Raw genomic sequence first — 14,750 nt, forward strand, 5'->3', positions numbered from 1 at the left:
AACTTGAAAAAGAAGAGCTAAGTAAATCCAAAGCAAGCACAAGGAAGGAAATAATAAAGATTATAGTGGAAATTAATGAAATAAAAAAGAAAAACAATAGAGAAAAAATAAAACTGAAAGTTGTTTTTGTTTAACATTGTATTGAAAGTTCTATCCAAGGCAATTAGGCAAGAAAAAAAAAAAAAAGACTTTCAGACTGAAAAGGAAGAAGTAAAACTATCTCTCTTTGCAGATGATGTGATATGTAGAATATTCCAAGGATTCCACCAAAAAGCTATAGAGCTAGCAATTGAGTTCAGAAAAATTATACAATATAGGCCCATATACAAAAATCAATTGTATTACTGAAGAGTAGCAATGAAAATTCAAAAAGGAAATTAAGAAAATTCCTCTTAAAATAGTTAAAAGAATGATATAGTTGGGAATAAATGTAACAAAAAAAAAAGTGTTAGACTTACACATTGAAAACTACAAAACCTCATCAAAAATGAATTTAAAAGAAGACCTAAATAAGTGACATGGATTAGAAGACTTAGTATTAACCTAAGATGGCAAGATTTCACAAACTGATGTATAGATTCAACATGATTCTATCAAAATTCCAGCTGTTCTTTTGCAGTAATTGATGAGCTGATATTAAAGTTTATATGGAAAAGCAAGAAATCCAGAATAGCCAAAATAATTTTTTTAAAAAACCCTAAATTTGGAGAATTTATATATCCCATTTCAAAACATACTACAGTTTTGATGCAGTAATCAAGCATCTGTTATTCTGGTATTAAGATAGACATATAGATCAATGGCACAGAATTGAGATTCCAAAAATAAATTCATATGCTTATGGTCAGTTTATTTTTATCAAGAGTATCAAGAAAATTCAATGGGAAAAAGGATAGTGTTTTTCAACAAATGATGCTAGAGCAACTGGATATCTACATTCAAAAGAATAAAGTTCCATGCAACCCCCCTCCATCTCACACCATATACAGAATTAATATGGACTTCCCTTGTGGCTCAGACGGTAAAGAATCTGCCTGCAGTGCAGGAGACTTGGGTTCGATCCCTGGGTCCAGAAGATGCCCTGGAGAAGGGAATGGCAACCCACCCCAGTATTCTTATTCAAATAATCCCATGGACAGAGGAGCCTGGCGGTGTACAGTCCATGGGGTAACAAAAGAGTCGGACATGACTTAGTGGCTAACACACACATAGACCAAAGACCTAAATGTAACAACTAAAACTATAAAACTTTTAAAGTAAAGCATAGGTGCAACTATACATGACTTTGGATTAGGCAAAGATTTCTTAAATATGACACCTAAGTATAAGCAATCAAAGGAAAAGTAAGTAAATTAGACTTGATCAGAATTTTTAAATTTTGTGCTTCAAAGGACACTATTAAGAAAATGAAAAAAGCAAACTACGAAATGGGAAAAAATATTTGTAAATCATATATCTGAAAAGGGGCGTCTATCTAAGATATATACAGGACACTAACACTCAGTAACAAAAAGACAACCCAGTTAAAAATGGGCAAACTGTCTGAGCAGACTTTTCTCTAAAAAAGATATGCAGATAACTAATAACATGTGAATAGACTCTCAACATCGTTAATCATCAAGGAGATGCAAATAGAAATCACATTGAGATGCAACTTCATACCTGTGTGGATGGCTATAACTTAAAAATAGAAAATAGCAAGTGTTGTAGAGAAGGTAGAGAAATAAGAAGGCTCATACACTGATGGTGGGAATGTAAAATTTGCAGTCACTTTGGAACAGTCTGACAGATTTTCGAAGAGGTAGACTTTGAATTACCTTATAATCTAGCAATCCATTCCTAGATACCTACCCAAGAAAAATGAAAATTTAAATCCACACAAAAACTTGCATGTGAATGTTTAACACTGCATTATTCTTAGTAGCCAAAAGGTGGAAATAATCCAAGTGTCTCCCAGCTGATGAATGTATAAATAAAACATTGTCTATTCACACAATAGAATGTTATTAAGACCATAAAAAGGAATGAGAAAAGAAAGAAGGATGTACATGCTGCAACATGGTACCTGTTAAGTGGGTGAATTTATAGCATATGAATTATATTTGAATGAGGCTGTTATTTTTTTAAAATTTCCAAAAGCCTATAATATTGAATAATAGTTCTGTCATTTCATGGGTGAATTTTTTAAATCTCTCCTCTCTTCCCCTAAAGACCCCAAGCATGCACTATATAGTGTTGCATGTCACTAGCAATGTCTGAATAGATCAGAATGTGCTTGGGTTCTCCACTGTGAATAACAGAGTTTAGAAATCTTCTAGGAACATTTTCACAAGTAAGTTTGGACTAGTTAATACTCCAGGTATTCTGTGAAGTTTAGGTCTCTTAAGTCTCTGGACCTTACCATTCATACCAGCTCCCATGCCTTTTTTTTTCTGCATGTTCACTCCTTGTTTCTTGCAAAGGAAAGGAAAATCTGACTGTGGAAAGAATGTTTATTTCATCCTAAAACTAATTACAAATTGCTAAGAGAAATATTCCTGTCTAAATTGCATTTGTCCAGAATTGTTCTAGCATGTCATACCACAAACAGTAATTTTGAAAACTTGGTAAATGTGTGGTGTCACAAATAAATGTCTAATGATAAAGGTTGAAATACATGTACAATTTTTTATTTATTTTCGGTTCCACACAGTAATACTCATTTTACTTATGACTTTGCCAGGGACACTCTCTTGGGCCTTATAGCCCAGGAAGTCTCTATAAAGTTTATATTGTGGATTCTGAAATTTTATTTCTTATTCTTTTACTGTCAGGTAATCTTCTTTCCTCAATACCACATAATTTTTGCTAGTATACCTTGAAAGTTATCAGAACTATTGCTGAATTTTTTTCTATTTCTGTTTATTTCTCCAACTGCATGACACAGTACTTAAAATGGTTGGATAAACAACACTAAAATTGAAGTGATTTTTTTAAAATTACCTATAAGCAATTTTATACTCTCCTATTTTGACACATGTGACTTTATGAAGTTTAACTGTAGCTTATTTTTCATTCAGTCTGTTTTACATAACAATATAATAATTCAATCACTCTATCTCTTGGTCTTTAAAATTCTAATCTTAACAGACCACTGCATTGGTGTTGGGTACCATCTTGGCAGAGACTGTCCTAATATTCAGAATCCCTGTTTGAATGGATGTGACAGCGTCTAAGCCCAGTTGGTATTCAGCTGCCGTTCCCTTAGTTATATGTGCCTTTGAACAAATGCGATTTAACTCTGGTTTTTTTCTGCTTCACTGATTAAACGACTGCATTGTGCAATTTTGTGATCTTCTTTCCTATTTCTTTATGCTTTTGTGCACTGCAGACTCTTTTGATCTATTCGTTACTTTGGCCTCCCAAAAACTTTTTTTACAAATCAAGTCTCTAATCTGTAGGCTCGTTTGACTTCATTCTCAGCTGGATCCTAATTCCTCCTGAGTACCAGCTGCTCCTTTTGAAACCACTTTGGATTATTAGCATAAAATAGAAAAGATGGTCCTGGGAAAGGCTTTTAGAATCCAGACTTCCTGCACTGAGTCTTTGTTGTCATCTCTCCTCCCAGGCTTGCAGGAGCCCCTCAACATATTATAGTCAGATCTCTAGCAGCCGGAAGTATCACTGGGGCACCAAGTTCATTCAGCATGGTATGACACACCTGCATCACCAACATCTGGATCTGGGTGGATTAGAAGACTCAGGCTTAGTGGGATTTCTGGTATTTGTGTGTCTATAACTTTTGAAAGTCTGGCACACAAATGGGGAATTATTTCAGTTCTTAACTTTGGTCTAGAGATTTTAGGGACATAGACCATAGAAAAAGGCAAGGATAAACAAATATCTGATATATTAGTTTTCTATTGCTGCTGTAACAAATTACCACAAACTCAGTAGCTTAAAGCAATACACATATATTATTTTAAGTCCAACACAGGTCTAGCGGAGCTAAAATCAAAGTATTGGCCAGGGCTGTCTTTGTTTATGGTAGCTCTTGGGGAGCATTTGTTTCCTAACCTTGTTTGGCTTCTTGATGCTGCCCACAGTCTTTAGCTCATGATCTCCCTCCTCCATCTTCAAACCTAGCAAAAGCTGGTTGAATCTTTTTCACATTGCCTCACTCCTACCTTGTCTTCTGCCTCCGTGTTCCGATTTTAAAGATCCTAGTGATTGCATTGAACCCAACTAGATAAGTCAGACTGATGTCCATATCTTGTGTGTGTGCCTGCTAAGTCACTTAGGTAGTGTCCAACTCTCTGCAACCCTATGGATTGTAGCCCTCCAGGCTCCTCAGTCCATGGGGTTCTCCATGCAAGAATACTGGAGTAGATTGCCATGCCTTCCTCCAGGGAATCTTCCCAACCTAGGGATTGGACCTGCATCTCTTACATCTCTTATATCTTTTACATTGGTAGGTGGGTTCTTTACCAGTAGCATCACCTGGTAAGCCCAATTTCCTTATTTTAAGTTCAGTTAATTAGCAACTTCAATTCCTTCTGCTACCTTAATTAGCCTTTGCCATGTCACCTAATATATTCATAGATTCTGGGGGTTGTTAGCACATAGACATCTTTGGGGACCAATATACTATCTACCACACCTGAAGTCAGCTAGAAGCTATGGAATCTCTATTATTTATTTTAAGCTAGAGCATCACTCCAAGATCATGAGCCTTGCATGAGAGGGAAACAGAAAATCAACAGTTAAAGAGTCCTTAAAGGCCACCTATTCCCATCTTCTCTTGTGTATGTTAGGAGAAAAACTGAGACCTACAGAGGTAAAGTGATTGACCAAGATCACAGCTAGTTGGTGGTAGGAACTGGATTAAAACAGATTTATAAAAGTGTGGGCCAAGGAATACTGCTATCATTGATAGTCTTTGATGTCTATACCTGGATTAGACCTGTAATTTTTTCTTGTCTGAGTTAATAACTTGTCATGTTGTGTATCTCGTCCACATTAACATTTTGTGCCATTAGTTCAGTGGTGTGTCTTCTCTGCCTCATCACTGGTAGGAATATGGTGATAAGTTAACCATAGCATCATTCGCTAAAACTCAAAGGTTTGAGTTGTAAAGGAATTTTAAGAACCATTGTGATTGACCATCATCTCACAGTTTCTGTGAGTCCTAGATGATGCTGTAATTGATTAAATGCCAAATTATAGTTTTCAGTGCTCACTCTCTGCCCACTTCTTGATTGTTACCTTGAATTCATTGGGTTCCCTTTCCATTCCCTCAATGTATATTCTTACTTCCAGAGGCTGTGTCATTGGACCTACCTTCCATTTTAATGTTCCTGCTCTGCGTTTTGGTGATGTTTCCTTTGGTGAGTACTTTTCCATTTTAAATTAGATACTGAGAAAAATTCCTTTTCCCTCTATGTGGGAGGGAGAAGGTTTACAAAGAATTTCTCTTGCCATTTTGTGTGGGCAATAGCTAAGAGGTTCTAGAATTGTTCTTCTGCTCTAGCACTTTATTGCCATTTCCTAGTTTTTAGGTGAACGTTTTAGCCTTGTGCTGGACACTAGTAGTTGTTAGGCCATGGCTGTCCACCCCACTTCCTGCAATAGAACAACAGAATGCTTTATGTTTCACTCCACTATCTGAACATTCTGAACACTCTTTTTTTCTGCAGATTTTGACTTCCCACTTTGGCTACACAGCCTGTCAACAGAGATGCTCTCAAATTTAAAGTGAACTCAATGGTGGTTTAAGTCAGGTGTTTTATCACTTCAAATTAAAGACTCTTCTTTATCATTGTATAGACTTTTTACTCACTTGCTTCACTGAGTCATTGTCTCCCATCTGAACTTCCCCAATGATAGAAATGATAACAACAGTGGAAGGAAATTTACTTATTAATTGGTTCTTTCTTGCAGTCCAATTGCTGCTAAGTAATAATATGAAATATGACATTTAAACACGTTAGCAATCCTAGGGTGAGGCACTCTCTAAGGTTTACATTTTAAAGATAGAAGACCTGAGCACTGGAACTGTTAAATAACTCCCAAAGGTCACACAGCTGTAGCAGAATTAGTATTTCAATTGAGATCTATCTAAATCATATTTTGTCAACTTGGGTGTTGACAGTTGCCCCTAGAGAAGCAAAAATTGATTCCTAGGGGTTGAGAAAACTTAGATATAACATTGGTTTGTGTCCAAAGGTCCACCCTACCCAATGATCTTTTTCCTTGGTATTTATTTCTCTTGTTAGAGAGAACTGAGTCTAATTTAAGTCATATTTAATTAACTGATTTGATGATATAAAATTAGTTTATCACAATGGTTCTTTTTAGGAGGTGATAATTTTTTTAAAATTGAGAAACCCTAGTCTGAATCTTTATTCCTTAATTATTTCCATTTTGCTCTATTGTTTTCCATTTTGACTTTTATTTCTTTTGCTTCATTTCAAGTTGGCCCATCTAACTTGGGGAAAAATAGTTCTTAAGAAAAATCATAATGCCTTTATAAATTGCTTTTACACGTGGATGTTGTAAAAGTCTTTTAAAATTCAGAGCACATGTATTTATACAATGCCCCCATCCTGACCTATGTTATATTGGGTAAGGCACATACCATAAGAAAGTTTATATAAATGAAGTTGAATGTCTCTTCATGTAGAATGTGAAAATGACTAGAGAGATGTTTACAGATCTGTAGGGCATATCTGAATGATAGACTCCTTTGAAGGAAAATAAAAGTGACCTGCAACTTGAAGGGTAACTGTGAAGGGTAACTGTGACAGATGCACAATAAGAGGTGATACAGAAGCTAGACTCTTGTGATATAAGAGGTTAGAAGACAGTACAGAGCTATGACCCAAGACTACCCAAGTCTGAGATCTGAGAACTTCCTCTCCTGAGTCCACCCTCAGAACCCAAATTGCCTTTTCTTTGAGTTTGGAGACGGATTCCTTAGTCTTCTCTCTGTTATGACAAGAAAGGTTAACAATAGCATACCCTTTTTTCTTGCCAACAGGAAATCTAAGGTTGTTTGATTTTCGTAACACTTGGGTCAGTGAATTCAAGCTACTTTTCTGTGCTTCTGGATTCTGCACTGTAATGACCAAAGTTAGGAACAGTTTTGTAACAATCTTTCAAAATTATCTTGTGATAATATTTCAAATTCCAAAATTGGAACTAGAGTCTTCATGACTCCAATACCAGGTATCATGCATTTCTCCAGGTAGATTGGCCTCCTACCACAAAGAAACATGGTTCATTGGAGAATTATTTATTTGAAGTTCTCTAATTATTACCTCACCTATGCAGGTAGGGCTTTGATGAGAGAGAGAAAATAAAGCATGTTACTGGCTCAGGGACGAAAGACTAATAGAGGTGTACATTGGTAGTTCCAGATGCAAGAGAGAAAAGAACTGTTACAGAAGCCAGCCATACATTGGAGGACTTCTTAAATTATTTCAGGATGACAGATACATTGTATGAAGTTAAGCAAGGTCTGCAGGCACTATAGTAGGGCTGGGTAGTACATTAGGGTAACTGAAGTTGATAATATCATCCCCTTATGGGCACTAAGGCCCATTCTTGAAGAGGCATCAATTATGGGCTAGTAGTAGAGACATGACATTTACTTGATTACAGATAAAGATCTAGATTTGGCATCACAGGGTCTGCTGGTTATGATATTAGGATATTGTAATTATCATAAAGTAGGTAAGAGGTAATAGTACTATTGGTTGGTATCTAAAATATTTAAAGTATGGCTATAGCAAGCACAGATAAGAAAGGCTTCCTCAGTGATCAGTGCAAAGAAACAGAGGAAAACAGCAGAATGGGAAAGACTAGAGATCTCTTCAAGGAAGTTAAAGATACCAAGGGAACATTTCAGGCAAAGATGGGCTCAATAAAGGACAGGAATGGTATGGACCTAACAGAAGCAGAAGATATTAAGAAGAGGTGGCAAGAATACACAGAAGAACTGTACAAAAAAGATCTTCATGACCCAGATAATCACGATGGTGTGATCACTCACCTGGAGCCAGACATCCTGGAATGCAAAGTCAAGTGGGCCTTAGGAAGCATCACTATGAACAAAGCTAGTGGAGGGGATGGAATTCCAGTTGAGTGGTTTGAAATCCTAAAAGATGACCCTGTTAAAGTGCTGCACTCAGTATGCCAGCAAATTTGAAAACTCAGCAGTGGCCACAAGACTGGAAAAGGTCAGCCTTCATTCCAATCCCGAAGAAAGACAATGCCAAAGAATGCTCAAACTACTGCACAGTTGTACTCATCTCACATGCTAGTAAAGTAATGCTCAAAATTCTCCAGGCCAGGCTTCAACAATACGTGAACTGTCAACTTCCAGATGTTCAAGCTGGTTTTAGTAAAGGCAGAGGAACCAGAGATCAAATTGCCAACATCTGCTGGATCATCGTAAAAGCAAAAGAGTTCCAAAAGAACATCTATTTTTGCTTTATTGACTATGCCAAAGCCTTTGACTGTGTGGATCACAACAAACTGTGGAAAATTCTTCAAGAGATGGGAATACCAGACCACCTGACTTGCCTCTTGGGAAATCTGTATTCAGGTCAGGAAGCAACAGTTAGGTCTGGACATGGAACAACAGACTGGTTCCAAACTAGAAGAGGAGTACGTCAAGGCTGTATATTGTCACCCTGCTTGTTTAACTTATACGCAGAGTACATCATGAGAAATGCTGGACTGGATGAAGCACAAGCTGGAATCAAGATTGTCAGGAGAAATATCAATAACCTCAGATATGCAGGTGACATCACCCTTATGGCAGAAAGTGAAGAAGAACAAAAGAGCTTCTTGATGAAAGTGAAAGAGGAGAGTGAAAACATTGGCTTAAAGCTCAACATTCAGAAAACTAAGATCATGGCATCCGGTCGCAAAGAGTCAGACACGACTGAGTGACTGAACTGAACTGCTGGAGACTGTGATTGTAGGATTGGATGTTGGATGTCATATCTAATAGTTTGACTAAAGCTACAGTATTGAGAGAGTTAAATTATAGAACTTGGGTAGTGATTGTCCCTGAAGGAACACTGGGACATTGATAACGCCTCAGATTGATCAAGGAATGAAATGAACCAAATCATCAGTGGTATACCAGGTGATAGATCAAATGGGGCAGGATAAGTATCTGCAAAAATCACTATTTTTCAGGAGGTACAAGAACTTGCTGAATGAGAATAAGGAAATTGGAAGGCTCTGGGTTCTCAGTGGACTTGACCATTAGATAATTTAGACAGAGAAGTTAGGGTTTGAGGGCAGAGTTGTTGGGATAAATAAATATAAGCGTCAAAAATACACATGGCCTAGTATTAACTAGCAGTATTTTACTCAAGGAGAAGTATTTAAGTTAACTTTAGGAAGGTGTAAAGTAGAGAGTTATGGGCAGAGCTTAATTGTCGTGATCATAGGAAGTTCTTAGAAAGGTTGGCAGAAGAGATTACAGTAGGCATAAGCAAAGCCTAGATTTGAGTAAGGGATCATTAGCAGTAATGGGGAAGGCAATGGTACCCCACTCCAGTGTTCTTGCCTGGAGAATCCCAGGGATGCGGGAGCCTGGTTGGCTGCCGTCTATGGGGTCACACAGAGTCAGACACAACTGAGTCAACTTAGCAGCAGCAGAAGCAGCAGTAAAGGGAAACACAACAGCGGATATCAGAAGGATTAAGAATAAATATGACCTTAAGGTAGAAATAGAGAATAATATGGCAGAATGATAAGAACGAAAGTATACAAGGTAAAGTGTGAAACTCAGTAATACCAGGTATGTTGCAAAATCATCTTCTGTCACTCATGAGCAGAATCTTTCAACTTCATGTAGAGTCTGCTGTTTCTGAGGATCTTAGAATAGCAATCTACTGCTGAGGTCACTGATTTCTGAAAGTTTATTTTAGCAAATTTCCACTTAAGATCTCCAGCTAGGGACTTCCCTGGTGGTCCAACAGTTAAGAATTCACCTTGCAATGCAGAGGATAGAGGTTTGATCCCTGGTTTGGGAACTAAAGTTCCATGTGCTGCACAGCGTGGCCAAGATATTTAAAAAAAAAAAAAGAAAGAAAAACTAAAGAATCTTTAGTAAGAGTAGTTTTCTACACGTCTTCAGCCAGTAATTCAGTTTCTTTGGGCATCTTTTTATCCAAAGGCTCACCTCTTAGTTAGCTGCAGGATCAGTTGTTAGAAGGCCGTAAAGACTATTGGTTTATTTTTTCATTTTTGAAGCTGAAAAAAGGGAAAGTTTCTGAGGGTGAGCTTTTGGAAGGCTTCTTGAACTTATAGGTGAGTTGGTTCTAGACAATGTTTAGTTACATCTCTATTAAGGAAGCTTGATTCAGATTGATAAAGAGACTTGTAATCCCATGGCTGTTCTAGTTTTTATTTCCTAAGGTGAATAGCTTTTGAGTTTCCAGAGGGAGCTAACCTGGTCTGATAGACATTAGAACTAAAAGTAAAACTCTTCACTAAAGAAATCCAGGAGGCTTAGAGAGCTTGGCCAGCTTAAGATCAGTAGTAAAATTTTTATGCTCTACATTTTCCAAAGATTGTGGATTGTGACATTTTTTAATCAAATGGTTAATACACTGTAGGATTCTTTATAACTCTTCTACATAAGGCTGGTGTTCCCCATGGGGGAAAGTTATTGAGTACAATGATTGAGTCGTATTTACAGCAGCAGCCTTTCTGTATAGGAAGGCTCAAATCTGTCTCGAGACAGACAATTACAACAATATGTTTTAACTGTATAATTTTGGCATAGCCCATTTGTATTTGAAAGGTCCTCTGAAGTATGATTTAGACCCACAACTGACTGCACATTTTTTTCTGGAATATGATAGCAGGATGTAAGACAGGAGCCAGTTACAGAGGAGAAATTTTCCTATCAACTCTTATTCAGAAAGTATCTACTTTATGATGGGACCTGTGGTATAAGATTTTTGTCAAAGACCAGCTCAGACTTTGGGGCACTTCATAGTTGGGGTATGAGAAACCATTGAAGTGAACAGAGGATCCCATTTTTAAGTAATGTTTGTTTTCTAAGTCTGAATATTTTTATCTTCAAAATGGATTGTACAAATGTGCCTGTTGATCTCCTATATTGTGAAATATTTCTATAGACAGCTACAAAAATACCATCTGTTTTTGCACAATGTTCTGCTAATACATTTCTCTTTGCTTTGTGGAGATTTTTATTTTACTAGAAAAATTAGGAATCCATTGTCTAAAATATCCAATGAATTCCCAAAAGTCTGTCACTTGTAATTTAATGTTTGGTCTTGGGTATTACTGAATCAGTTTAACACTCTTCTTAGTTAGGATCCATTATTGGTAGAGAGATAATGTTCCAAACAATATACCACCTTTTGTCAGAATTGAAAATTTTCCTTTGTAGCCTTGTGATCTTTTGTCCCTAGTTTCCTTAAGTTTCTTTTTCGGGGCTTTCTAGGTCAGATGAAAATATACATCTTGAATGAGAGTCAAACCTCCTAAGACTACAATCTTTTAAATCATTATTTAAGTACTGAGAGAGTTATGAAGGTGTCTCTTTGAGTCTTTGAGGCAGTCTGGCCAAGCGTGTTGTTAATTATTTGAAGAAAAGACACATAGATGTTGATTTTTTTTAATGTAATAGATGTAAAGTAGTTGCATTCAGATGGACAGTAGAATAGTAATTCAGATTTGATGCAACCAGAAACCTAGGAATAACATTTGTATTAATGAATGTTTGATCTTTAATAAAGCAATATCCTCTTTTTTGGGGGCTTCTACACAAGCAATACCGGCTACTACAAGTAGTTGTACAAGGAATTGTTCTAGCTAGAAGGTTGTAATTGACTTTATTCTCAGAAAACCTTACAGATCCAGGAACGTAGTCTGGGCAGTGGTTTGGAAAGACACATGTGAACCTTTATAGGATCCACTTCCAAATTACACCATACATTTGAAGAGTGTTTATCCCATAAATGATAAGGTAAAATAAGGAAGAATCTGTAGTTTTAAGAGTCATTTTGAAAAATTTCAGAGAAGTCAGATGAAGCAATTATATAATTGTGAAAATGACTTTCTAGCAATATCTCTGGAATTTCCAAGAATAATCTTTCAAGTGCCCTTAATCACACAATTCTTCCATAAAATGTCTCTTCCAAGGAGGTGCGAAATTATGAGGGAGACGTGGATGTGTTTCCTCCAACAGTCCTAATGTGTAGACAAAGGCTCAGATGGGGAGAAGTAGATCAGTTCAAAATATCCCCAGCAGTGCTGCAGCAATTACTCCAGGAGACCAGTTGTATTTTATCCCAGTAGGTTTCAACATAGAAAGAGAAGTGTTTACATCCAGTAGAAATATGCATGTTTATTCTCTTATGGTTTTAGATCATTCTTGTTCTGAAAATGGTAGCAGATACAATGACCACCTAGGGAATCCAAAATCAGAGTTTGGTTTATTGCTTGCCAGGCAAGAAGGAGCCACATCTCTTAGGAAAGGAACACGAATCTCCCTGAACTGAATGTAGGAGGGCTAGAAATAACATTAAATAACATTAAAAAGCAGTTTCGTCTCAGGGAGGTGAAAGCTTTGGCCAGCTAGTCTTTGGCCAGCTCAAAAGCAGGTCGTAAAGTCTCTCTCAGGAGAGGCTATTATTCGATTTTGTGTCATCTACTCTAAGAGCAAGAGCCTCAGACAAGTCTAGGATGAATTATATAATGTGTTGGCAGGCTCTGGTCACACAGCAAGCAAAACTGCGTGGGCTTCTCCTTTCACACACCAGCAAATAAAAAGAGCAAATATCCTCCTATTCTTTGGGGAAAATTGTATTTCTATGTAAAAATAAATGCAAAATGTGCTTCTAGAAGGTTACTCAACAAACTGATTATAGACACCACCTCTGGAGAGGGGTCTGGATAATGACAGAGTGGTTTGTTTCATGTCTATTGTTGTTACATAGTAAGTGCATAACAAGTACTCACTGAATGAATGAGTGAAATGTATTTATTGGTTGTGCAACTGAAAACAGTACCAGGGAGAGTTGGAAATAAATAGCAGTGATGAATTGCATGTTTAATTCATTTAAGAGGTTTGGCACTGAGAGGGGAGGTTGAAGTTAAAGGGAAGCTATCATAGGGCATCTATTTCTCACCTTATATTTTGTTTTCCAGGGTTTCCTCATACCTTGATATGTTCCCTCAATAATACCTCCTTGGTCCCCATGACCTTCAAACTGCGTGTCCCTGGGGATGGCGTTGGCCAGCAAAGCATTTCAAGTTGTGAGCAGTATTCAGACAACAAAAAACCATTTTGGAACAAGGATGAATTGCCTGTAATAAGACCAAAAGAATTCACCATAACCCCCAGCTGCGGCACCATTCGCTCCCAGGGATTTGCTGCTATCAGGGTAAAGTGCTCAGCCTTCCAGCATATGTAGCCATACAGCTGAACTGTCAAATAGTTACTGAGACCACATCTAGCGTTTGCTTTATGTGCCCAGTGTCAATGAGAGGGAGTGCCTCTAATTCACATGGAAAAGTGGGTCTATTTCTACAAGGAAGTAAACTAGTGTGGCAAAAGAAACCAGATAAAAATATATTGGGCCAAAGAACTGACACTGCTTCAGTAGGTTTCCATCAGTCTAAATGCATTGCCTTTATCAGAACAGTGGATTCTAGCAATTTCTGCTGAAATCACTGCTCTGTGCCTAATAGTGCACTCAATACTAATATAAAAATATTTAAGAGCTCATTGACAATCAGGTCCTCCATTAGACTCAAATCATTTATACTAGTAAGTATCCAGGTTTATGCCCCAGATGATATCCAGTTTATTCCAATTTTTAACCTGAATCTGAGCTTCCTGGTGAATGTGGATGTGATGTTCCCAGCAGTGCTTTAAGGTCCACAGTGTGATGCTTGGCTTATGGCCTTGTAGTGCCAACAGCAGAATTGTCCCAGTGCTAACTGAGAAAGGTTTTTGCTGTCTCCCATCACTTATTTTTTGCTTCTCCAAGCAGTTAGGTCTAACAACACTGAAGGCTGCTAAATTTAAATGATTTTTATCTTTTCTGGAAAAGAAAAAAAAATGTCTTCACAAGTAAGGTGATAATTTTCTCTTTAGTCATTACCTTTCAATATTTAGTTCAGCTGTGAGTTTTACCCCCCCAAATTTGCTTTAAATGCTTCATAATATCTCACCATGAATTTATTCATCCTAAATCCATTCTAGGAAGTTTCAGCTTTTCTAAGGTCTTCAGGGATACAGTGAGGTTTGATATCGCATATTGTTGTAACTTCCCATTTGGGCTCCTATTACAAAAGACCAGAGACTGGGTGGCTTGTAAACATCAGAAATTTATTCTTAAAATCTGGAGGTTGGAAGCCTGAGGTCAGAGTACCAGCATGGTAGGGTTCTGGTGAAGGCCATTTTTCAGATTTCAGACTGCTGATGTCTCCTTGTATCCTCACCTGGTGAAGGGACGAGGGAGCTCTCTGCGGCCTCTTAGAGGGGCACTCATCCTGCTCAAGAGGGCTCCACCCTCATGACCTCCCAAAGGCCCTACCTTCTAATAATCAGCACGTTGAGAGTTAGGATTTCAGCCTATACATTTGGGGTGGGGGGTGGGGACGTCAGCATTCAGATCAGAGCAGTTGCTAATTGTGACTTGCCCAAGGAGAGTTGCAGCTGCAATGAATGAATTATTTCTTACAGAGTAATGCTTAGCTTACATATT

At 37.5% G+C, this 14,750-nt stretch overlaps 1 protein-coding gene across 1 annotated transcript in view; it reads left to right on the plus strand.

The window, feature by feature from the left end:
* The window catches only part of HYDIN (HYDIN axonemal central pair apparatus protein), a 501,386-nt gene that overhangs the window by 304,269 nt on the left and 182,367 nt on the right, over positions 1-14,750 (plus strand). Inside the window, 2 exon segments of the mRNA XM_061138904.1 lie at positions 5,299-5,366; positions 13,186-13,421. Of these exon segments, the coding sequence (XP_060994887.1) occupies positions 5,299-5,366; positions 13,186-13,421 (304 nt within the window).

Source organism: Dama dama, chromosome 4 (assembly GCF_033118175.1).
Source record: "Dama dama isolate Ldn47 chromosome 4, ASM3311817v1, whole genome shotgun sequence".
Taxonomy (NCBI): Eukaryota; Metazoa; Chordata; class Mammalia; order Artiodactyla; family Cervidae; genus Dama; species Dama dama.